The sequence below is a fragment of the Pezoporus occidentalis genome, unplaced genomic scaffold (assembly GCF_034315485.1).
Source record: "Pezoporus occidentalis ecotype Australia unplaced genomic scaffold, CSIRO_AGI_Poc_V1 ctg158, whole genome shotgun sequence".
NCBI lineage: Eukaryota > Metazoa > Chordata > Aves > Psittaciformes > Psittacidae > Pezoporus > Pezoporus occidentalis.
The window spans coordinates 2,032,777-2,057,767 of record NW_026913404.1 but is presented as its reverse complement, the minus strand read 5'-3'; the positions used below and the strand labels follow the sequence as shown (position 1 = coordinate 2,057,767).

Genomic DNA, 24,991 nt, shown 5'->3' with positions numbered 1-24,991 from the left:
AGCCCAGGTCTCCATACAGAAGGAGGAACAGACAAACAGGCTTTAAGCCTGTAACATTCCATTATCCCAAAGCGACATGGACAAAACCCAGCCTGGGGTAGCAGAAGTTTCTCCTACCTGGGCATCATGGCTGACAGTGAGTGTGGAGATCTCCTCTGCGTGGCCAAGCCAGTGATTCTGTGATCCCGAGTGCAGGTCTTCCACCACGATGATGCACCCACAGGTGTAAGCGAAGAAGCCTTGTGGAGGAGGAAATGGGATGTTTTCACGTAAAGGCTTCACATACAGCACCCACTACCTCACAATTCAGTTAAATTCTGGGTTTTGCTAAGAGGTAAAAGCTGACTCTGTAGAAACACAGCATGTCAGCATCCTGCCCATCAGGTTGGGGGTGGAGTAAAATCTCCCTTCCCCTAACCTGAGCAAAGCTGCTGGGCATCCCTCCAGCCTACAGGAAGGAGGAAAGATGGTCTTAGTGAAAGCTTTCCCTTCTGCTCTATCCACTCAACAACTGAAGCCTGACCTGCCTGTCTCAGCTAACATTTGCCAGTAGCAAAGGATCCCACACTGGTCTGGGCTGGCAGGGACCTTAAAGCTCATCCAGTTCCAACCGCCTGCCACGGGCAGGGACATCTTCCACCAGACCAGGTTGCTCCAAGCCCTGTCCAACCTTGCCTTGAACACTGCCAGGGATGGGGCAGCCACAGCTTCTCTGGGCACCCTGCGCCAGCACTTCAGCACCCTCACAGGGAAAAACTTCTGCCTAAGATAAAATCTAAGTATCCCCTTGTTTAACTTGAATCCATCCCTCGTTGTCCTGCCACTACATGTCCTTTTAAAAAGGACCTCTCCAGATTTCTTGTCGGCCCCCTCAGGGTATTGAAAGCCTGCAATAAGGTCTCCCCTTCTCCAGGCTGAACAGAGCAGAATGAGAATCACAGAATAGTTTGGGTGGAAAGGACCTTCAAAGGTCACCTAGTCCAACCCCCCTGCAATGAGCAGGGACATCTTCAACTAGATCAGGTTGCCCAGAACCACATCCAGTCTGACTTTGAACCTCTCAAGGACTGTGCATCCACCACCTCTCTGGGCAACATGTGCCAGTGTTTCACAGACTGGTTTGGATTGGAAGGGACCTTAAAGATCATCCAGTTCCAATCCTGTTACTGCATTTTAGTAATGCAAAGAACCTCTGTGTTAAAGCAAAGATCCCAACCCAAAAGCTAGAAGATCATAACCTGGAACAGTGCACATGTCTCCCACCCCTCCAGAGCCTTCCTGGTGTACCTGTGTCTGGGTTCCACACCATATTCCCTCTGCCATTCCCATTGTAGCCGATCACTGCTTTCAGCTTCAAGACCTCACTGCCAGTTGGAGGAGGTAAGAAACTCTGCAAGAAAAATAGACATTGGTTTAAAATAAGCTCTAGAGGAATGGCCCAGGCAGGTGCATTCAACACCCACATGAGAAAAAGCCTGAGCGCAAGCACACACACACATTGTCGTGCACACAACACCCAAATTCATGCCAGCACTCACAGCATTCAGGTTCAACACATCAACAGATGAGTACCAAAGCACACTTACACATACAAAAGGGAGACTGCACCAGCAAAACCAGGCACAGGTGCTCTCAGATGAGGCACAAACCGCTGGCAGCAACTGATTAGCAGCTGCTAATCCTGCTGGCAAAGAGTTTGGTGGGTTTTGCTCACTTGGGGTGTAGACAGTGGGGAAGGGAAAGGCTGCTGGGTAGAGGGGCAGAGAAGCACAGTGAACAGCTGAGAGCTTAGGAAAAGGTTAAGTCTCTGTTTTATTATTGCTCTGTTCACGGAACCAGAGCTGGGCTTTGCCCATCCTCCCCACGCTCAATGGTTGCCTTCCCCAGCCTGCTCTGCCAACGCATCTGCTCGCAAACACGGGTGTGAAATGAATCACTCCACTGCTCACTCGGCTTTCCCTTTCAATAGCACATGCCATTTGCATTTGTTTGGAATAAAAATGTATGCAGATTTTCTGAACGGAAAAAGAGTTGATCACAACTCACTTTCCACTAGTCTGGAAAGAGCCGCATGTAGAGGAGAAAGGGTAACTATCGTGAGGAGTTTGTAATAGAGCATCAGGCCCAGGAGTACACTTCACAAACTGCTTTCAAACAGAATAAACCAGAAATAGTTTGGAAAACCCACCTATCCCAGCCCCAAAATGCGCACTCACCACCTGCCCAGGTACAATTCTCACCTTGGGAAGCACTGATGCCTTGAAGCAAGGAGTGAAATGCCGGTAGGAATCTGGGCGCACGGAGCACTGGGGTTTGGGGTTTGTAGTCTCCTTTCTGGGTTCTGCCACACAGAGAATTAAACAGTTGTTACCTCTGGGATGCTGCTACTCAAGAACGATTTGGGAGCAGCACCTAGGCTGTGGCTTGTGAGCTGCTCACATGCTGTGTATGTACCCAAACGCGAACACAGACAGGGGTAGACTGGATGGTGCAGCCCTGAGGAGAAGGACTTGGGGGTGCTGGTCGATGAGCAGCTTCCTATGACCCAGCTTCAGTGAGCACTTGAGCCCAGAACTCCCCCGTGTGCTGGGCTGCACCCCCAGAGTGTGAGCAGCAGGAGAGTGTTCAAGGCCAGGTTGGATGGGGCTTGGAGCAACCTGGTCTAGTGGAAGGTGACCCTGCCCATGGCAGGGGGTTGGAACTGGATGAACTTTAAGGTCCATCTATCCCAAACCAGTCTGGGATTCTATGTGTGTGCATACACACACACAAGGCAAAAATCAGACTGCAGCATCGGATGTGCTCCTACACAATTGGCTGTAGGAAAAGCACCAGCTTTCCAGGAGTTAACAAGGAACCTCCATTGCCACCCATCACCCTGCTCAGCCATGCCACACTGCAACCAGCCTCTGGGCATCCATGCTGTGTCTGTCCCCTGGACATTGCTGTGAAAGCATAAGCCACTCTGCTAGAAAGACATCCGTGATAGAAGAAGTAGAGGCACAGTTTTGTGTTGAAGCTTTCCAACAGCTCCTGCCTGCTTTGGCAGCTGGCCACCAACTGCTGAAGCTTTGGGGCTGTACATCTATTAATAGAGACATGGAGAGCTTTAACAGAACATGCCACTTAGAGATGATATTGGCTCCAAGCTGAACAGGTGCTTCTGGTGTGCCTAGAAGCAATAGTAGGGAAAGAGCCAGAATAAACAAGCAGTCTTGGGGACTAGCATGAGCTTCTCTCAATGCTGACTCCTCTTGGTAAATCACACACAAAGGGAAAGCCCCAGAGCTGCTGCCCTTCACCTCACAACTCTGAGCACATGTCCAGGTCTATCTGTACCATATCAATGCTCTTTATTTTTCAGGGATAGACCAAGCTGCCTGTGCATACTGTGTCCCAAAGGGGTCATGCTCTGTACAAGATGGCAATACCTCTGACTTACCACTTGCCAATGTTCCAGGAGACTTCGACCTCTCCTGCCTCTCTTTGGGCCTCACAACAATGAGCTCCTCATTCCTCACTGGTTCCACCACAAGGACTGACGCATCTTTGTCTCCATTCGCCACCATCTGGCTGCTGCCTGGCAAATCTGCTTCCTCCTCTTTGTCTGACTCGGAAAAGATACCTGGTGGGAGGAGAGAGCCACCGTGTCCTTCAGGACCGCTTCATGTGTGACCAACCCTTTGATTTCTGCCAGTGTCATCCTCCTGCTACGTGTAACAGTCCATCTGTTCACGTGGAGGTCAAAGAAGACATTTCCTACTGGGTATGTCAAACAAGGTATTTACTGTAGCCCTCACAGAAGCTTGTGCCAGCAGCTTAGTGCATGGAGGAGAGCAGAGGATAAAGCAGTGCTGAAGTCCAACACCTGTGGCTGGCTTTATCCAGCTTAGGGAAAAAAAAACACAGCCTGGTCTGTCAACCTGCAGGAAGGGGATCATGGGCAGGGATGGCTCCAGGGATACTGCTCAACTACACAAGGAGTTTTTCCTAAAGGAAGATTATTTTTCCCCTTTCCTGCAAGCATCTCTTCTTACTTTGACATCCTGTTTGGTGGACAGAGCTGACATCCAGACACGGCGGTGAGGACAGCAATGGAAGAGGCACTGCCTGCCGAGGCGTCTCAGAGGCATCCTTCAGCATCTCAGAGCTGCCTTCTGTGAAAATAAAAGGTTTTGTACAATTTCCTTCATCCCTGATTCCCTCATCATCTTGGGCTGATCAATGATGATACCTCCAAGCTCATTTCTCCAGCTTCCTCCTATATGGGAGAAGCCATTTTTCCTCTGCTCTTCAAGAAAGAATCATAGAATCAACTATGTTGGAAAAGACCTTTAAGATAAAGTCCAACCTTTACCCCAAGACTGCCAAGACCACCACTAAAACATGTCACTAAAGAGAGGGATGGAAAGAGGGAGGGGAACAATGAGGGCAGGGAAAAAGAAGACGGAAGAGATGGAGGCAGTGAAAGACAGAAGGCAAAAGCTGAAAGACCTAACAGAAAACCCAGAGCAGCTCTGCTCAGAACATCCCCTCCCTGGCAGACTCCTACTGAGAGGTACTAGCTAGAGACCATCCTTTGTGGCTAATTAGCTGGTTTACCCCCCCCCCCCCCCCCCCGCTGTGTAAATCCCTAAGGGAAGGAATCAAAAAACCCCAACCCCTACCCTCTGCCATGATGAGCAGTGGTGGAAGAGCTGCCAGTGTCAACACATGGGAGGAGACAAACTCACCTGGTCCCAGCAGTGGAACAGACTCAGAGGAATGAAGCCTGGAAAAGGCAGGAGAGTGGCATTACACCAAGTGAGGATGGGGCAGGGGAGTAAAGGGAGGCAGGGGAAGACTCTGCCCAGCACCGAGCACTTACCCAGTCGGTGGTGATCTCTCCTCAGGCAGAGCTAGGAAATCCCATAGGAAGATGGCATCTCCAACACTGATGACATGCCGCTGGTCTGGGGTGAAGGCAACCTGGCGCACTGGCTCTGAGTGCCCAATGTACACCTGGGAGAGAACACATACTGAACTTCAGCACCACCCTGTCCTATCAGCATGGTGGTTACTCCACTCCGTGCCCTCACAGCCAGTGTCTACATAGCTCAGCAGATCCTCTCAGAGGCCAGCAACACACCTGCAAGTGCTCAGACCTAGGGTTGATGAACCTAGGATTGACCATCCTCACACACATCTGGAGAAGCAAGCAGGAGCTGAAACCCCCCAAGATCTAAAACTAGCTCTCAATAGCTACTGGAACACTGGGCAAGACATTTTCTTCTCTGGGTGGCTCTGTTCCTAGCACAGAGATCACACCTACATCTCGTTCACAGAGGGTCTCATTAAGCTCGGTGCTTTGGCAGCCCAGGCTGTGCTTGGTGCCGAGTGTTATTACAACATAGGAATAGGGCTTCATAGAATCCCAGACTGGTTTGGGTTGGAAGGGACTCTAAAGCTCAGCCAGTTCCAACCCCCTGCCACAGGCAGGGACATCTTCCACTAGACCAGGTTGCTCCAAGCCCCATCCAACCTGGCCTTGAACACTGCCAGGGATGGGGCAGCCACAGCTTCTCTGGGCACCCTGTGCCAGTGCCTCAGCACCCTCACAGGGAAGAGCTTCTGCCTAAGAGCTCATCTCAATCTCCTCTCTGTCAGGTTAAAGCCATTGCCCCTTGGCCTGTCCCTACAGGCCCTTGTCCAAAGCCCCTCTCCAGCTTTCTTGGAGCCCCTTTAGGCACTGGAAGCTTCTCTAAGGTCTCCCCTTAAGGAGCCTTCTCCTCTCCAGGCTGAACAAGCCCAGCTCTCTCAGCCTGGCTCCAGAGTAGAGCTGCTCCAGCTGTGCAAACAGGGACACTGGGCCCACAGAGGGGGCTGCTCTCTTCCCCAGGGGTTCAGAAATGCAACAACAACCCCCTTCCCTCCCTTTGTGGGCGGTACCTGGAAGTTGATATTGGAGTGCATCTGATAGTCCCACACCTTGATGACTTTGTCACCAGCAGTGAGCAGGTACCTGCCATCCTTGCTCAGCGCCAAGGAAGAACAGGACACCTTGTGCACGGGAGACACCTGAGGACAAGAAACACCACCAGCAGCATTAACTGAGCTAGCTTACATCCTTACTTATGCTTCAGCAAGAAGGCAGGAATGCAACAAGACTGAAAACAAGCTCAGGCTCACCCTGAGCATGACCGCACCAGGATGGCTACAGGCTTGCCAACTCCTGTGTTTCTTTGAAGCCTGTGAACTCTAAAATGAGCGCTTCTCTCATTTCCCCCTCCTACAGTGACATAACATTCCCAAGGCTTCTGTGACACAAGACCTCAGTGCATGAATTTCTCAGTGTCCTACCTCTCGCACCAGTCGTCCCGTTTTTGCATCAAGCACAAGGATTTTATTGGAAGAAGTGGCCACCAGGAGCTCGCCTCGAGGCACAGGAGCAAAGCAGACTCCCACTGCAGAGTCCAAGGCTGTGCTCTTCAAATCGAGGACGCTGATGTCCACCCTCAGCAGCTGTCAAACAAGGAGATCCTGAACAAATACTGGAGGAAATACTGCAGAAGCTTCAGAATTGCTCTCGTGGCTCCCCCAGCACGAGGCTATGGAACCCCCCCAGACCCTTCCCTTCCCCCCAATGAGGGGCTACAGGATCCAGGCAATGTCCCTCCTGCCCAGGACAGCAGCTCACAAAGAGAAGTTGGAGCTGACAGTCTACACAACACTTCTTCAAATTATCTTTCTAGAGGGGATTGAAGATGGAGAAGAAACCTTCACAGAATCATAGAATGGTTTGGGTTGGAAGGGACCTTAAAGACCACCTAGTTCCAAACCCCTGCCATGGAGGGGGTTGACTTTGTTGTTTCTGTCTCACAGAATGGAAAACCAACCTCACTGTAAGCACCCTGAGGAAGTGTCTGGTGTGGAAGAAGGGCCCTCTCCAACACTGCTGGTGCCCAAAGCCCTCGATCCATCCCATCTGATGCAGCCCATGGGAACTGCCTTTCCTGCTCACAGCACTCTGCAGCCTGTGCTGTCCTCCCACCCTCTCCCAGGATGAGGGGAGCCCGCTGGGTACCTCATCCAGCGAGCAGGCCTCCATCACAGTCACAACGTACTTGGAGGGTCCCACGAAGGCGAGAAGATGGCTGTCCCCACTGACCACCAGCACATCCGCACTGCTCCCAGTGTCCAGGGCCACCACATTGCCTGAGGGCCACAGCCAGAGAAAGTGAAGAGAGGAGCAAAGCCCACGCTGCAGCCAGCTCACCCTGTGATGGTGCTGCTGACCCTGCAGCTTCTCCTGCCTCTCAATCAGCCCTGGGTTAATGTTCTGGCCTCAGAAAGAAGCAACCTCTGTTGTAGAAGATACTACACATTTTATCTGCAACACTCAAAGTTGCAGACCTCAAAGACAAGGTCTAGAGTCATGGCTCATCGCCTGACTGTGTGGTGCTTTCAAGGATAGCAGAACAAAGTCAAGGGAATAAAATGGATTTTAGTGTTTCTTTTTTAATGTTACAAGAAACTATGAATGCGAGGTCTTAGCTGTGGCCTGGGTGTCTGAACCCTGTGTGGAATGAAATCAGTGCCCAACTCCTCTGTGCTGATGTCAGCCCAGTGGGCAGAAAGACCCAAAGGTCTAAAACTCACCAAAATCACAGCAATCCTTGGTTTTTATTCCACTGCCACTGTTCTGTCCCTGGAACGTGGCCAGGCAGTGAACAGGGTTTCAGAGCAGAGTCAACGTGCGAAGGTCCAGCTGCAGCACTGACGCCAAACTTGGGTGATTTATCTCTCCAAGCCCCTATTCCTTCTCACCTGCTTTAAGAACACTTTTCTTGGAGCAGGATCCTCCTCTTTGTACAATAATGGAACTCCCTTTCCCTGCCCAAGCTTCTCCTGCTGCCACGGCTCATTTCAAAAGGGTGCGTTAAACGTGACATTAACATTTCCAAACTGCCTTGCCCCTGTACTGCTTCCCCTGCCTGGAGCTCTCCACCTTCTCTGATCATCGGCACAGCTGAAGGCAGGATTAGGGAAATGATCCAGTTTAAACAAACTGTACATCCACAGGACAGAAGGATTCAGGGCTTGGGCATGAACAAGTCTCTGTTATTCCAGCTTGTTCATGAAATCATAATGCCAAGCAAGTGGAGAGTGTTTGAATTAGGAGGGGTAGGGAAGGGGTGGCAGTCACAAGGGTTTGCTCACACATTAACACAAATGTCACAGTTCAGAAGATTCATCAGAAAAGCTCTCTGAGTCAGGTTTGGTTTTGGTGCTAGGATGTCTGTGCTCATAAAAGAAGAAAGGCAACCCACAGCCCCAGAGTCTTACCCAGGACTCGCAAGACGTGGCTTTTCTGTGCCATGCAGCTGTAAAGAGCCAGACTTCCCTGCAAACAGGAGCTGAACATGAAACTGCCATCTGGAGAGAAGGTCAGCCCAGTGATAACAGTGCGGTGCTGTCTGAAAGAAGGTGGAAAACATAAAACAGGGGTGGGGAAAGAACAAACCAACTGTCAGAAAACAGGAGCAATGTTGAGCACAACATGCTGAAGAACCCAGGAGAACAAAGCAATTGGGGGCAGGACCCCACCATGCTCATGCCTGCAGCAGCTCAGGTCAATCAACACCCAAACTTCATGGAAAACTGAGCAGCAAGCTCAGGACACCAGCTGTCCATGGGATGTGCTTCCTCTCCCTCTGGACCAGACTGCTTCCCATGCTACGCCTTGCAAGGGCTCCCTCTTCAGCTGCTCTCTAGGACAAGCTTTTCCTAATGTGGGTCAACTGTCCACTGGGATGCCATAAAAAAAGCCCTCAGAGCCTTCCCAGGTTGGACTTTTCCCACCCAGAGCAGGCCACCTCTGCCTGAACACCACTCAGCTGGTACATGAGCATTGTCAAGCCCAAGAAAAGCACTTTCCCACCTCCATGATTATCACTGTGGCTCTTGCCAGGACAGCCCTTACTTGTGCTCCACCAGGAGACTGGAGGTGGCCAGGCTGAAGGTCCACACCATTCCGTTGTCAAAGCCACAGGCCAGCATCTGCTGGGTAGGGTGAAAGGCCACAGCACATGGTGTTCCTTCTGCAGCTGTGAAGTCATACAGCTGTGGGGAAGAGACACACCACAGGCATGAAGCTGGACAAAGCTCAACTAAACAGCCTCAGACCTCCACCAGAATTCTTACAACAGAAATCTGGTCCTGCCTGGATGGATCTGAAGCCCAGTGAAGTCCTGGCATCTAGATAAAACCCTTGGTTATTATGCCTTGTTGAAAAGCAATATTCTACATGAAATCTGGGCTATTTACAACGGCCTGTAGGGACAGGACTATGGGGAATGGCTTTAACCTGACAGAGGGGAGACTGAGATGAGCTCTTAGGCAGAAGTTTTTCCCTGTGAGGGTGCTGAGGCGCTGGCACAGGTTGCCCAGAGAAGCTGTGGCTGCCCCATCCCTGGCAGTGCTCAAGGCCAGGTTGGATGGGGCTTGGAGCAACCTGGTCTAGTGGAAGGTGTCCCTGCCAATGGCAGGGGGTTGGAACTGGATGAGCTTTAAGGTCTCTTCCAGCACAAACCTGTCTGTGATTCAAAAGATGGAGGAAATGGAAATACTGTTGTTTAACAAAACCTTCAGGAGCTAAGGCCAAACTATGCATTAAGCTAAACCTCTCAGAATTCCATTATTCCAAACTATTTCTTGCCCATGCCCCTTATGCTTCAGGGAGGACATTTAAGGGCTCTTGAACTGTGGAGCTTTGGTAACTGGACCAAACAGAGACCAGGAAGACTATTAATACATATAAGACACCTTCCAAGTCTCATCTGGCCCACCTGCTGCATGGAGACGAGGTCCCAGACCCGGATGGTGCTGTCCCGAGACACCGTTGCCATCCACTTCCAAACTCCCTCCATGGAGAATGCTAGAATGGAGTCCTCATGAGAGCGCATGAGGGTGTTGGAGTCCCAGGACTGGAGATCCAGGTAGCCCAGGTACCCAGCAGCTGTCGTGCACAAGATTCTGCGGCCATCCGGGCTGATGCACACACTGCTCACCGGAGCCTCTTGCTCTAGGGAGAGACCCAGGAGTCAGCAACCCCCCTGGAAAAGGAGCAGGAGCAGCTGGAACACAGCTACCAAGGCAGATGCACATTCAGTAATGAGCATCCCACCATCTGAAGACTGGGTGCTTGCAGGCTTAAGTGATAAATTCGTCTCTGCCCCCTAGAAGTCCCCAGGCTCTGCTGTGATGGTGATTGTTTCAAGAATTGTGAAGAACTGCTTGATTTCTCCCCTAATTTTCCACAGACAGATGAGCCATAGGTACAAGGGTGCAGAAATCAAGACAGAGTGCCTGTGCTCACCCAGGAGATCCTGCCTTTCTCTTTTAAGTTACAAGGATGAACATCAATAAGGCTTGTTGGAGTAGGAGACTTCCAAGCCAGTCACCCCTACTGACAGCAAGCACAAAAGATGCTTGAGAATTGCTTTAGGAGAGAGATTGAGCTCCTAAGAATAGCTTTAGGAGACATGGCAGTGGATCTCTGGCCTCACAGCAGCAGGCTGAAAGAGATGTAGAGCTCAGAAGCTCCCAGCTCTACTCACCTGCCTCTGCGACAACAGCTGAGAAGTCCAGTGGCCACAGCCGCAGGTAGCCATCTTCTGAACCCGTGGCACAGAAGTGTGAGGAGATGCTAATGCTGTTTATAGCAATCCCAGCACCTGAAAACCAAAAAACAACAGCACCTTGTACAGTCAGAACAAGAAAACTAAGACTGACGGTTGCTCCATCCCAGAACAGTCCAACAGTCCACCTGCACCAGCACCAGAACCCTCAGAAGCAGCAGCACCCAGGAATCCCACAACTGACTCACAACAAAGGTTGAAGAGTCTGAACAGCCCCTCTCAGGACTCACACCATGTCTAGTCCCTCTCCTTTTCCAGCACTGCTCTTTCCTATAAGCAGTGAGTGCTTGAGCCCAGAACTCCCCCCATGTGCTGGGCTGCATCCCCAGAGCATGAGCAGCAGGAGAGGGAGGGGATTCTCCCCCTCTGCTGTGCTCTGGGGAGGACCCCCCTGCAGCCCTGATCCAGCTCTGGGGCAACAGCACAAGAGGGAAGTGGAGCTGTTGGAGTGAGTCCAGAAGAGGTCACAGAGATGCTGCAAGGGCTGGAGCAGCTCTGCTCTGGAGCCAGGCTGAGAGAGCTGGGCTGGTTCAGTCTGGAGAAGAGAAGGCTCCTTCCTTAAGGGGAGACATTAGAGAAGCTTCCAGTGCCTAAAGGGGCTCCAAGAAAGCTGGAGAGGGGCTTTGGACAAGGGCCTGTAGGGACAGGACAAGGGGCAATGGCTTTAACCTGACAGAGGGGAGACTGAAATGAGCTCTTAGGCAGAAGCTCTTCCCTGTGAGGGTGCTGAGGCGCTGGCACAGGGTGCCCAGAGAAGCTGTGGCTGCCCCATCCCTGGCAGTGTTCAAGGCCAGGTCGGATGGGGCTTGGAGCAACCTGGTCTGGTGGAAGGTGTCCCTGCCCATGGCAGGGGGCTGGAACTGGATGATCTTAAGGTCCATCCAAACCAGTCTGAGATTCTGTGATTCCAAAACTGTGGGTTTGATTTAGGTATAAAGTTCACTGGTCAAAGCACTGGCGAAAGCCAGCACTGGTAGCAGGAAGACACCCAAGGACATCGTTTCATCTCCTCTTGGGTGCTTTCTCACCCATGAAGCGAGAACCACAGTTACACGCATCTCAAAGGGGCTTGCCCTACATTAATCAGCTCAATTTGCCAAATCAAACTGGGCACTAGGTTTTGAGATATGAGAGCAATACCACTTGAAAGTAAATTCTTCCTGCTGTTAAAAATCAGTGGAAGAGCTGAAAGCTGCAAAGCTTTCTACACAGCAACAAAGACTTCCCAAACACTCTGCACAGGCTGACAAGTGAGAAACATCCCCAAATTCATCTTTTTTTAGTGGGCTGCTTAGCTCTTTTTCCATCTCTACATTAAGACTCCCATCAGCAAATTAAGACTTTTTCATGTTTCTAAAAGTGGTGTTTCTCTGAAAGTGCAATCAGCATTTTAGATGCTAAAATTCTTTCTTAAAATGATACTTTGCTGTATTAAGGATTATCTGAGGTACTTAAGAAGCAAATAGCTACAAATGCTCTAATTGACGCAAAATAACCCTTAGCAGTAGGTAAACTGCTGGTTTATTTTACCAGGGAGGTGAGTTCGTGTCTGCCCCAGATGATGGTGGGCTGCTCCTGGCTGGTCCCTCCTCCCTGTAGATGCTCCTACCTGACTTGTCTAGCCGCTGGCAGTCCCGGAGTGGCACAGGCAGCAGCTGCAGTGCGCTCCTCACACTCATGTTCTGGTAGTCCACCTCCAAGATGTGGCCACTCTTGCTGCAGACAAAGCTGTAGAGGAGAAAGATCCCTGCTCTGGCACTTAAGCTCCACTTAACCAGGATTAAAAGGGGCTGTGTCAGTGTGGTTTAGTAAAAACCCAGCTTGGTTTAGCCATTCAACTGCCTGATGGAAAGCAATTCTGGTTCATGGCAATGTAATTAGTCAACCAGGTCCAAGGGCAAATCTACAACCAGGGGCTTCCCACTCTATTCCCTGTCCTTTTGAAAGGTTAATTAAAACAGCTAAAAGCCCGGCATAGATGTCAGAAAGGAACCTCTCTGCCACAGGACACGGCACCAGGGAAGACAGGGCCAGCTGAGCTGACAGCTCTGCTTGTGGAATGGTATGTGGCAGCAACAAAGGTCTGGCTTTGATGATTAAAATAAAACAAGGGGGAAAAAAGCATGTATCTGTCTGTATGCAAGAGGCTATGCATCACACTGCCAAGAGAAAGCAAAACACAGGCATCAGGTGGGGGAGAAATTCATTAAATATGGCAAAACATCAGTACAGAACCACAGAATCACGGAATGGTTTGGGTTGGAAGAGACCTTAAAGCTCATCCAGTTCCAAGCCCCAGCCATGGGCAGGGACACCTTCTACTAAACCAGGTTGCTCCAAGCCCCATCCAACCTGGCCTTGAACACTGCCAGGGATGGGGCAGCCACAGCTTCTCTGGGCACCCTGTGCCAGTGCCTCAGCACCCTCACAGGGAAGAACTTCTGCCTAAGAGCTCATCTCAGTCTCCCCTGTTTAAGTTTGAACCCATTCCCTTGTCCTATTGCTACAGTCCCTAATGAAGAGAATGGCAAGAGGAAAATCATGTTTCTTGGGCTGTTCTCAAGCAGTCAAATCTCTTTTGGGAAGCAACGTGTGCTGAACAGGAGAGAAGCTCTCCCAGCTCCAGGAGGCACCCGATTCTAGAGGGAAAATCCTGTGCTCATGCAGAGAATGCCAAGCATCCCTCCTTGCCGACAACCCCAGTGATTCCCTCAGCCCCTTACAACGTGTGGTCCTCGCGCTCCCGCTCAGCTGCGTATCCCTCTTGGAAGGCCAGGCCAGTGAACTCCAGGGAACGGTACTCGCCCAGGTCAACAGGACAGGAGCGCAGCACTCCACTCCGCACTCGCCACAGCCTGATGTTGTCCCAGCCACACGACACCATCCTGCCCAGGGAGAGGCTGCATGAGCACCAGGGGAGGACTCTCCCAATGACATGCCAATGCCCCAACGGCCACCAGTTACCAGTGAGGACTAAGAACAAGAACACAGCCCCATTCTACCCCCCAGGCTGTGCCAGAACCAATGCTTTTGATTTATTTCCTTTGCATCCTACCTGGTATCATCAAAAGAAGTAATCTTCAAGGCCTGAATGTCCACATCTGTGTGTGCTTTGGCCAGCACAGCCACCTCTCCACCTTGGGTCACCTGAGCAGTGTTCCACACCACCACCATCTGAAGCAAGAAAAGATGCTGGAGAGGGACTCTTCATCAGGGACTGCAGTGATAGGACAAGGGGTGATGGGTTCAAACTAAAACAGAGGAAGTTCAGGTTAGATATAAGGAAGATATATATACTGTGCAGGTGCTGAGGTGCTGGCACAGGTTGCCCAGAGAAGCTGTGGCTGCCCCATGCCTGGCAGTGTTCAAGGCCAGGTTGGACGGGGCTTGGAGCAACCTGGTCTAGTGGAAGGTGTCCTTGCCCATGGCAGAGGGTTGGGACTGGATGATCTTAAAGCCCCTTCCAACCAAAACCAGTCTGAAATTCTGTGATTCTCTACTGGCAGAGTTGTTCAAACATGGAAACCTTGGCAGCAAGGGAGATTTCTGTCACACAGCTGACCAGCTGCACACACGGGAACGTCCCCAGAGCTGGAAACAAAGTACTGATAACAGAGTTGAAGCAGGGGAAATAAAAAACCCTCACACAGAGGGTTCAGGACAGTCCAAGAGCTTTATAAAGCTTCATGGGAATATGCTTCTCTAGCATCCGTAATTACAGGTTCTGAATCCCAGGCCTGCCTGGCAACAGGGATCAGACTTGAAAAGAAAATCCAGAAGAGTGGGAATTCTGGCTGCTGAGATACGAGATCTCTACCAGGCCTGAGCTGGTCTGTAGGAGCTGGAGGTAGCACAAGTCTGGCTGCACTGGCTCTCATAGGACTTTGCTCTGATGTGGGGTCACCTGTTCACGTGCCCATCACGAGGGGCAAGTTTCCTTTTCCCAAAGGAAAGGGAGAGATTGGGAAAGAACTGTAGGTGATTTCATGCTCTACATTCAGAATAGTGTTAAATCCACCTCAGAGGCTGGGGTGGGATGAAGCATCACCCTGGGAGAGGTGGTCCTGGCCAGCCCCCACCAAAGGCCACCCCATTCTCCCATCCTGTTTTCACCCTATAAGTCCCCCCTCCCCAGCTGCAGCTTGCCTGCTCCCATGCAGCACAGGGACCACTGCCACGTCCTGGGACAAAATAAGGGAGCAGTGTTTGGTTTTCCTGCAGGCAGTACCTAGTGAGCAACAGCACAGCTAATTGCTGGTGGTGGTTAGTAACGAATCAGCGGATAAGAACAGTTTCACTGATAAAGCAAACCCACAGTCCCATGAAACAATTTCATTTTTGACTGCTACATGTGGACTCTGCATCATCCCCCACCTACAGTGGTGTTTGGCAGCTTCAGTGCCCACCATCCCTCCCAGCAGTGATGCCTGTGAGGCTCAGGACTGAAAGATTAAACCTCACATCTTGCCCTAAATGCTATAAAAAAACTCAAAGGATTTGGGACGCCAGTCAGTGTTGAACCTCCCATTTCAATTCCCACTCCTCCCCTACATGCTTGCAAACCTTCCAGCTCAAAATGCCATACAAACATGTCACCCTCAGCCCAGTGGGCTGGAATGCTGTGGAGGCAATGGGTACAGGCAGAAGCACACAGCTGCCTTCATCACCCCACCTGGGCTCCTTGCTGGGACCACACCAGGGAGAGAAACAGCCTCAGAGCTCAAACTGAGCTGATCCCTCAGGCTGCTCCCAAAAGGATTTGTTTGCTCGCTGCTAAGGAACACGTGTGTGAATGCTCACAAGCACCAAGCTGAAGGTAAGTGATTTCTAAGGAGGTAACGAGAAAAGGAACTCCCTCTGACTGCAGTGAAGAACACATCTAGGAAAGCCCAGAGCAGAGGTTTGTCTGCAAAATAACTACAGAATCCTGGCACTTGCTCACTCACAGGGCAGGGAAACCTCCAAACCCAAACTCCAGTTCTCACCGTTTTGCCATGCCCATCCTTTCCGACGCCGCACAGAACAGCTCCACTGTAGGAAAAGCTGCAAGAAGAGACATGGTGAAATGCAGCCCTTGGTACCCCAAGTGCATCTCAACAGGAAATAAAAGGAGACAAGTTGTGAGGATGAGGAGACAGCAAGACCTGAGGGATAAGCTCATGAGGGAGCTGGCAGCATATCAGCTGTTCCAGGCCGGTTGCCAGCAGGCTGAAGCAGAAGCTGTAATTCACCCCTCATTTATCACTCAGGAATAGCATGGGAAAGCTGCCATGCTCCAACGCCTTACCCACCCGAACACATTCCTGCACTCAGGCTGAAACCCACCTCAAGGACAAGAGGGAGTGGACGTGGGTTTTGAACACGGAGAGGCAGCTTCCCCTTGGGAAGTCCCAGAGGCGCACGACGCTCCGGGGACCAGCCTGAGCAGAAGCCAGCAAGGTGCTGCTCCCATTGAAGGCCAGTGCTGACACCTGCAGGAAGCACCGGGATAGAGCTGCAACTGAGGGTACATCTGGGGTACATGGACAGTGCTGCCATGGGGCTTTGTAAGGACTTACACTCACCTTATCCGTGTGCCCAATGAAGAACCTCTGCTTCCTGGAGTGGATCTGCAGGGTCACGATGACCGCATGGCAGGGGTAGACCACTGCAGTGCTGTTTTGAGCCCACAGCGCCTGCAGGACCCAGACAGGAATGAAAGGGCTGCAGATCCTCCAGAGGTGCCCCAGGTCTTTGGGCTGGACCTGCAGGGATTTCTTCCCCAGGAGCTCTGCACGCGTGTGCGCATCCCATACGAGTATTATTCTAACTCACAATGGAAAACTAAGAGCCCAGCTAAAATCCTACTTCATTCAGTGGATTTATTGTACAATCACGTCTACTGCATGAACAGCAGATATAAGGAAAAAGATGTTGTAACAGTCTTGAATGGAAAAGCGGGACTGGAGGATCTACACCAACACGTTCACCAAGTTTGCAGAGAGGGATGCAAAGGTGCGTGTTGTCTGTTTTTGGCCATCTAGCAGGATGCTCAGCTGGTTTGTAATGCAAAGAGATGGGTTAAAACCAATTGAATTATAGATTAGATTGAGGACGCAGGGATAGAGCCTGCTGCAATGGGAAGAAGTGGCTTATTTCTGGGTCTCTCTTAGTTAAAGGCTGCCATCAGATGCTCAGTCATCAATAGATGTATTTGTATTTGTGGTGTGAGCTCCTGAGGGCTGATAATGGGGTCAGCATTTGGACTTGATTTTGCTGTTCCCAGCCAGTGAGTGTTGATGACCTCCTGGTCACCAGTAAAATGAAATGTCATTCTGTCTCTGGAAAGGCTAAGGGTATCTTGAGACATGATAGTATGGATTTCCTGCAGCTGGTAAGGCAATAGCCTGCTCCTGTGCTCATATGGAGAGATCATCATCTCATAATAGGCTCCCATCCAACACTGAACAAAACCCGCTGTACTGTAATAAGAGAGGACATGGCTTTGCAAGCTGTCTGTGTGGGTCATTTATGGTTTAATCTCTTCTGAACCAGTGCCTGGAGGTTGAGGCTGTGGAGTAAGTGACCAGGAAGCAGAGCGCTGGGATAACCAGCTCTGGTCAGAGAGAGTGACAGCTGGAACAGGTGTGGGGCTGTGCTGTGCCTTAGTGCTCCTCTCCTGCCCCCACAGCTGGTGTGTGGGCTGTTACCTACAGCTCAGTCCCATATATCCCCACACCAACGCTGCTGCCTTATCTCCTTGTCTGTTTGCCCTATTCCCCACTCCAGGCTTCCTCCATGTCATTGCCTTGCTCACATCATGGGATCAGAATGGTCTGGGTTGGAAGGGACATTAAAGCTCATCCAGTTCCAACCCCTTGCCATGGGCAGGGACACCTTCCACTAGACCAGGTTGCTCCAAGCCCCATCCAACCTGGCCTTGAACACTGCCAGGGATGGGGCAGCCACAGCTTCTCTGGGCACCCTGTGCAAGCGCCTCAGCACCCTCACAGGGAAGAGCTTCTGCCTAAGAGCTCATCTCAGTCTCCCCTCTGTCAGGTTAAAGCCATTCCCCCTTGTCCTGTCCCTACAGGCCCTTGTCCAAAGCCCCTCTCCAGGTTTCTTGCAGCCCCTTTAGGCACTGGAGCTGCTCTAAGGTCTCCCCTTAAGGAGTCTCCTCTTCTCCAGGCTGAACAAGCCCAGCTGTCTCAGTCTGATCGAGGTGGGTTGCATCATTTCCAAGGGATACCATCCCTTCCCCAAAGGCTTGCTGAGCTTATGAGGTGTAACCTTGGCCAGCTGCCAAGCCAAGAAAACAGGAGCCTCCAGTGTGAACTGCAGTAGTCTATAGGCAGGGATGGATCTCACATGGGGAAGAACTCCCAGGATGGGAATTTTGGTTTAGTGGTGGCCTTGGCAGTGCTGGGGAATGGTTGGACTTGATGATCTTAAAGGTTTTTTCCAACCTGGTTGGTTCTATGATTCTATGACTGAACCAAAACAACCTTTTCTTTACCGAAACACACACTGCAAGCTGGGCTCCTGCAAGGCACAGTGCCACATGGAAACAATATGAAACCCTTTGCAGACTCCTACAAAGCACCTCTATTTTAACGTGTTAAAACACAGAAGCCACGAGATCTAAAAAGTCCCCTGATTTCTAATTCACCACCATAACAGCAGAAGACTCATGTACAAACATAAGCTTGGACCCATCTGTTTTGGGGCCATTTTCCCTATCGAGCAGTACATTCAACTCCTTTCATACCTCCAAACTTAATACCCTGGGCATGGGATTACAGATCAGCTCCCCAAACCATCCGAGCTACTGACCCACTTGGTGCTGCAGCCTCCAAAGCCAATAATCATTCTCAGCTTCAGGATGGGATCTGGTAAGAGCCTCTGGAATTAAAAGAGACAGAGCTGTTGTATGTAGAGCTGGACTGAGGTCCTCCACCCTCCATCCCCATTGCTGGTTTCTCTCTAAAGCACAGGGGTTCTTTCCTGCTAGAGGGTATGGCTTTACAGTATTTAGCCTGGCAGAAGCCAAATCTGTCGGCAAGAGCTGGGATTTCCAGTGTTAAGCAGCAATCCCACCCAGGCTTGGTTACAGACAGCCCTTGCAGTGTCCCGGTGATGCCCAGAGCCAGTGGTTGCTGGGGGAAGCACCAGACCTACCCTGCAGGCAGCAGCTCTCCTACTGGGCAGCACACCTGGTCCGGGGCCCTTCCTGCATGTGCTCTGAGCAAATCAATACACACACATTATTAGCTCAAGATGAGTGGATTTGAACACAGGGTCCCTCCTTCAAGGTGAGGAAGTGGAAAGGAGAAAAATAACACCAGCAAAAGGGATTAACTGAAACTCCATCCGGAAGCCTGTGCTCCCTCTGCTGCTTCAGCATCAGCAGTAAGCATCCCAAAGGCACCCTTAGGCTGCTGTGACTGCTCAGTGCTTCACCCACCTCCTCTGAGCCAGCATGAACAGCTCGAGTGGCTTGTTTGCTCCTCTGGTGAGCGTACACGTGGATGCCTCCGTCGCCAACTGTTGGAGACTGGCCAGTGTCCTCCACATTGCGTGACTTCTGATTCTTCTCTAGCTTCTGGTCTCCAGCTGGCATAGCTCTCGGAGGCCTGGAGGCTGTCAGTTGAACCTCAGGGATGCTCTTTGGAATGACAGGACAGTGGTGTGGCATCTGAGAAAGAGCAAAGCCTCAGAGTGAGATTAGCCCTCCTTGAGTACCTTCCACCCTCTGCAAAGGCAGAGACGAGGGCACCCACATGTCTCCCAAATGACTCTTCACAGCCATACACAAAGCAGCATGGAGGCAGAGTATCCCTGTAGGTACCCAACCTGGCCAGGTATGTTAACCAACCGCTCTCCCTGTGCTCCTAATATTGTCTATACACAGTTCATCTCCTCCAGACAGCAAACCAGAGCCCCATAAGAGATCCAGCCCAGAAAAGACTCAAAGAGCTGCTCTCCACTAAGCAGAGGCTAAAAGCACCAGCTCGGCACATCCCAGTTCAGAGCAGCAATGTGGTCACACTCCTCATTTTCTCCCCCTCCACAGTGTGAGAAGGATGGCTTCTCCCCATCTTTCTCCAAAAGCCCGCCATCATGCTGTCTGGCGAGCCAGCTGAGTAGCAGCTCCCCATCACCAGTGGAGAATGGGAAATCAGGGGTGAGGGCAGCTGCTGTGGTCCCAGCAGTTCAGACTCTACACACTATTCTGCCCCAAAGGACACCTGATCGGGATCTTTAGCCCCCAGCCCTCATTTCTTATCTATAATTTGAAGACACAACTATTTGCTGCCTCAGCTGAGATGCGGAGGAGCTGTCTGGAGATTGTGAGGTACTTGGCATTGAGCTCAGCTCTGCTCTGTGCTGGGCCACACTGAGCCACCCCATCAGTAACTGCAGGGCTGCAGTCAACAGACTGTGCCCAGACTGGGGTCAGATCGGCCACAGGCAACAAGAAGCAGCTTCTTAAATAAAGGCCCTCAAAGAGAAGATGTGGTGAAAAACATGGGAGGCAGAAGGGAAGAAGTTTCAGCCTCCTCCCTGAGGCACTTACAGCTCTGGGACTGGTTATCTGCTGGACGAGGGACAGTCGGTCACGGACTGCACTGGTGAGAGGCACTGGCTGCTGCTGGATGGGATCCTCTGGGGCTTGGCCACCTGAGTGACACGAGGAGGAGGTTGGGGTCCCTGGGAAACCCAAAGCATCCAACCCTGGCTGCCATCCCCAGCATTCCCACCTGGCACAGGGCCGGGACAGCTCTTCTGGATGGAATCCTTTGGCAGCTTGGACCCCTCGGATGGGAATCTGAGCAAAATCAGAGGAAGACACCATGTCACTGGGACATTGCACTGGCACCAAGGAATACCACTTGGCAACTCATGGCCTGACACAGAAGCCTTTTCATGTGTCCTGTTAAGATTTCCCCTTTTGCCCCACCCACCCTAAATAAAGCATGTCCTGGGTCTCATCTACAGCATGACATTCCAGGGGTTAACTTGGCACTGCACACTTGATAAGTAATGTCGCTAATGTGATGACTGTGATGAGCTGAGTTTATGACCAACAGGATTCTCTAGCAAAAACCTCATAGAATCATGGAATGGTTTGGGCAGGGACAACTTCCACTAGACTGGGTGGGAAGGGACCTTAATATCACCAAGTTCCAACCCCCTGCCATGGGCAGGGACACCTTCCACCAGACCAGGTTGCTCCAAGCCCCGTCCAACCTGGCCTCGAACACTGTCAGGGATGGGGCAGCCACAGCTTCTCTGGGCACCCTGTGCCAGCACCTCAGCAGCCTCACAGGTAAGAGCTGCTTAAGAGCTCATCTCAGTCTCCCCTCTGTCAGGTTAAAGCCATTCCCCCTTGTCCTGTCCCTACAGGCCCTTGTCCAAAGCCCCTCTCCAGGTTTCTTGTAGCCCCTTTAGGCACTGGAGCTGCTCTAAGGTCTCTCCTCCACGCAGCTTCTCTTTCCAGGCTGAACAAGCCCAGCTCTCTCAGCCTGGCTCCAGAGCAGAGCTGCTCCAACCCTTGCAGCATCTCCGTGGCCTCCTCTGGACTCCCTCCAACAGCTCCACATCCCTCTTGTGTTCTTGCCCCAGAGCTGCATCAGGACTGCAGGGAGGTTTCACCAGATAGAATGGAGTGCTGTGCTCCCACACCACCAACAGGAACCCAGCACAGGAGCTGAGGGATGTACTTTTACATCTGCCCCCCAACAAGGTGTTACAGGGGAGCCATCCCAACAAGAGGTCACTGACAGAGAGGACTGGTGTTAACTCTGGACACTGGAGTCCTCTACAGCCTTTTTCCTGCCCCAAAACATCACCCATCAGCATTAAGCTTAGACCAGGCTAAATGTGTTAACAACACCTAAATGCTGGACTTAGGGTGATGGCAATGTCTCCACTGAGCCCCACGTTTGCCTGGATCTGTCATTCCTTAAGCAGTGTTATCTAAATACCTTTCCTAGAGGTCTTGGAGCTGTAGTGGGGTCAGTGCAGCCAGGAGCAGCCGTACCTGATGTAGTCGTAGAGGTCGTGCCACTTCTCGCCCTTTGGCACAGGGAATGCCATTTCCCGTGGCATGGGCACTACCCCGTGGCATGCCAGCTCGGCTTGACGGGCCTCGGAGAATGTCACGCCTGGAGGCAGAGGACAGAAAGAGGGTCAGGTCTCCAAGGGCTGTGGAGCTGCAATCATGTTTCCAGTGAAAGGGCTCAAACTGCTTCTGTCTTTGAGAACACCTGAAAAGCAAAGAGTACAAGCCCGAGGTGCGCAAGTATTTCAGGGGACGTCCCAGAGCACAAACCCATGACTTGGCACAGGTTGCCCAGAGAAGCTGTGGCTGCCCCATCCCTGGCAGTGTTCTAGGCCAGGTTGGATGGGGCTTGGAGCAACCTGGTCTAGTGGAAGGTGTCTCTGCCCGTGGCAGGGGAGTGCAACTGAATGAGCTTTAAGGTCCTTTCCAACCCAAACCAGTCTGGGATTGTATCTCCCAGGCCCGAGATTCCCCAGATTCTCTATTCAGTGATTCAGCAATTTCACGTGATTTGTGTTAAGGCTCTTTTCTCATTTGCTTGTCTTGTCTCCTTCATATGTTTGTAAATTCGTGCAAGTCTCCAGACAGAACAAGTTTCACGAACCCAAAAGCAGCACCTGCAACATCCTGGAACTCCACTGATGGCGTCAGTTAGCTCGGGCAGATTACCAGTGCAAATAAAGAAAGGCAAAACCAAAAGTTTTGACTGAAGTATCTCTGCCACACTGAGCAGGGGTATCAAAAAACCAGGTTGGAAGATTTCTGAGACAAAAGAACCCACAGGCTCTTCTAGCAGATAAAAGCACAGGCCTTGGGGAAGTGAAGCTTGGGAACACCTTGATTGTTTACCCCTGAAAAAGAATTCTAACTTTAGTAAGATATTTAACTTTGCCCTTACTGTTCACTTCTACAGCTGGAAAACAAGACGACACTTTCCTCTGGAGGCTGGGAGATTTTATTCACCAGCACACACAGAAACTTAACGTCAGACCAAGTATTTTGCCCTTTCTGCTTCCTACCATAATGGCAGCTAAGTGCTCCTCCAGGGCTAAGCCTGTCAGCACCACGCTGCAGAAGCCAGTATGACCCAGGGTTCCATCCAGACTGGGCTGAGGTCACAGGAGAAATGAGAGGCCACGCTGAGCTCCTCACCTGGGTCAAACACCAAGTCGCTGGTGCAGAGGGTTTTCACCAGCAGGCTGCAGCAGAGCTTGATGCTCTTGAGGTGGCTGTAGTGACGGCTGAGGTAGAGGGAGAGGATGGAGCGAAGGTCGAGCATGAGGCAGGTCCAGCGCACGTCAGTGGGGGCATCTCCCACCAGCTCTGGGGAAGAGAGTGGCAAGTGGTGAAAGGGAAGAAGATGCTATAGACCTTGGGCTTCACAGAACATAGATGCAAGATTAACATGGTTAAGTGGTACTATTCACCAGGGATGACTCCCACAAGGCTTGGCTTGCCTGCGCCAAGATGGGAGGTGGGAAAATATGCCCCGTAATTCATTGCTGCAAAGCAGGGACATCCCTCCTGGGAGCCACAGCTCTGACCCCCATCTGCTGAGGGTCTCCTGCTCTTCACTCTCCTCGAATACATCAAGTCCACTTACAAACTCAATGAATTTGGTATTGCGCACCATGAGCAGCAGCACAAATCCTCCTCACCATGCCTGGGTGCCCTGGCCGAGCCCTCAGCAGCTCCACAGACAAAGGGGAACTGCAGCCAGGTGGCCGTGGATTTGAATTCCTTGAAGAGGCTGGAGAAGGAGATGCGAACCACTTGCTTTTCCTGAGGTGACAGACACAGACACAGCTTTAGTCACCCTGGTGGCTTCAGCAGGAATATGCTGCAGGGGAGAAGGTGAGTGATCCTATCTGCTGTCCCTTCCTTGTCTCCTGTCACCAGCAGAGATGCCACGAGGATGGAAACCATTTCCAGTCCAGGATAAAACACCAGTGACAACAAAGATCAGCCAGGTTTTTCCCCCCAAGACCACCAGTACCACCCCTCAACCCTTCCATTAGCCACAACACCCATGATGGCAGTTTAACAAGGCTGCCCAGTGTCCTACCTCGGTGGTGACATCCAGGTGGACAACAAAGTGCTTGCAAGGCACAGGCCTGAAGAGCAGGTAGAGGTAGCGCCCGGTCAGCCCCAGTGACTGTGTCCCAGTGCGGGGCAGCTGCAGGTAGCTGCTGCCGGGTATGGAGCCTCGGATCCGGTACACAGTTCCCTTCAGCCTTGCGTCCTGCCCAAACCACAGGGCAATGGGGGGTCAGCGGTGCCCACTGCAGCCAGTCCCCCAGCACCCTGGTGCCAGTGTCCCCGGTGTTACCGTGAAGGTGGCCACGTCCCCCTCCCTGGCGGAGCGCTTCCACTCCTCCACACGGAAGTGCTTGAAGATGTTCAGGTATGGCCGCTGCCAGGCTGCCGGTACCACAAACAGTGGCGGAACGGTGTCCCCCGCACCGCAGACCCCACTGCTGTCCCTGTGTCCCAAGGTTCCCCGTCCTGCTGGCACCCAGTCAACTCCATGTCCCGAGTATACCCAGCCCCGGTGTCAACCTTGTGCCCCGAGCCTGGTGACAGACCTGCTACCAGCCGCATTACCCTCATGATCTGGGTCCCTCCATCCCCAGTGATGGCCCCATTACCTCTACACCCCAAGTGGCCCCTAGCCCCAGTGTCACCACCCTGCCTCTAGCCCAGTGCCAGATCTGGTAACCCCCGAGCTCTGAGATCTCCCAGCCCAGTGACACCCCTGTTACTCTCGTGCTCTGAAACCCCATGCCCCAGTGGCATCCCTGTTATCTGCGTGCCCGGAGCCCCACATGATCCGAAACGCGCCCCTCCCAACCCCGGTGACGCCGCCGGTATCTCCGTGCTCCGAGTGTCTCCCCCCGCCCAGACCCAGCGTCGCACTCATGCCTGGTGACTCCCCCCTGGTTACGCCCATGCTCCGAGCCCCCAGCCCTGGTGGCACCCCCGGTATGTCCGCATCCGGAGCCCCCCATGACGCGAGTCTCCCTTTTACCCCCGTGACTCTCCTCTTACCCCCCCGCTCCGCTGTCGCGCCAACCCCGGTGTAACCCCGACCCCGGTGACACTCCCGTTACCATCGTGCTCCGAGGGCTCCCCCCAGGGTTCCCCCAGCCGCTCGTTACCCCTCGGTACCCATACTCCCCCCGCCGCTACCTGCCGCCATAGCGCGCGCCGCCGGCTCAACCGTCCCGCGTGCTCGCCGCCAATCCGCGCCCGCCGCCCGGCCCCACCC

General features: G+C 52.2%; 1 protein-coding gene across 5 annotated transcripts in view; it reads right to left on the bottom strand.

Moving 5' to 3' along the window:
- The window catches only part of WDR90 (WD repeat domain 90), a 36,612-nt gene extending 11,638 nt beyond the window's left edge, over positions 1–24,974 (bottom strand). For 3 of the 5 annotated variants that reach the window (XM_062611923.1, XM_062611926.1, XM_062611927.1), the window contains exons 1-32: positions 24,913–24,974; positions 24,053–24,228; positions 23,789–23,965; positions 23,382–23,505; positions 22,876–23,046; positions 21,703–21,826; positions 20,420–20,487; positions 20,236–20,339; positions 19,123–19,353; positions 18,837–18,899; positions 18,492–18,560; positions 16,244–16,354; positions 16,005–16,150; positions 15,665–15,722; positions 13,735–13,853; positions 13,403–13,564; positions 12,289–12,407; positions 10,599–10,715; positions 9,828–10,063; positions 8,963–9,102; positions 8,326–8,456; positions 7,064–7,194; positions 6,340–6,501; positions 5,929–6,057; positions 4,868–5,001; positions 4,734–4,771; positions 4,235–4,291; positions 4,038–4,157; positions 3,443–3,625; positions 2,241–2,341; positions 1,288–1,390; positions 118–239 (exon numbers count right to left, since the gene is read on the bottom strand). In XM_062611923.1, the coding sequence (XP_062467907.1) occupies positions 118–239; positions 1,288–1,390; positions 2,241–2,341; positions 3,443–3,625; positions 4,038–4,157; positions 4,235–4,291; positions 4,734–4,771; positions 4,868–5,001; positions 5,929–6,057; positions 6,340–6,501; positions 7,064–7,194; positions 8,326–8,456; positions 8,963–9,102; positions 9,828–10,063; positions 10,599–10,715; positions 12,289–12,407; positions 13,403–13,564; positions 13,735–13,853; positions 15,665–15,722; positions 16,005–16,150; positions 16,244–16,354; positions 18,492–18,560; positions 18,837–18,899; positions 19,123–19,353; positions 20,236–20,339; positions 20,420–20,487; positions 21,703–21,826; positions 22,876–23,046; positions 23,382–23,505; positions 23,789–23,965; positions 24,053–24,228; positions 24,913–24,922 (3,936 nt within the window). In that variant the 5' untranslated portion in view covers positions 24,923–24,974. The remainder of the gene's footprint in view (positions 1–117; positions 240–1,287; positions 1,391–2,240; positions 2,342–3,442; positions 3,626–4,037; positions 4,158–4,234; positions 4,292–4,733; positions 4,772–4,867; positions 5,002–5,928; positions 6,058–6,339; positions 6,502–7,063; positions 7,195–8,325; positions 8,457–8,962; positions 9,103–9,827; positions 10,064–10,598; positions 10,716–12,288; positions 12,408–13,402; positions 13,565–13,734; positions 13,854–15,664; positions 15,723–16,004; positions 16,151–16,243; positions 16,355–18,491; positions 18,561–18,836; positions 18,900–19,122; positions 19,354–20,235; positions 20,340–20,419; positions 20,488–21,702; positions 21,827–22,875; positions 23,047–23,381; positions 23,506–23,788; positions 23,966–24,052; positions 24,229–24,912) is intronic. The other 2 variants (XM_062611924.1, XM_062611925.1) reach the window with 2 other exon arrangements.
- Between the last annotated feature and the right edge of the window lie 17 nt (positions 24,975–24,991).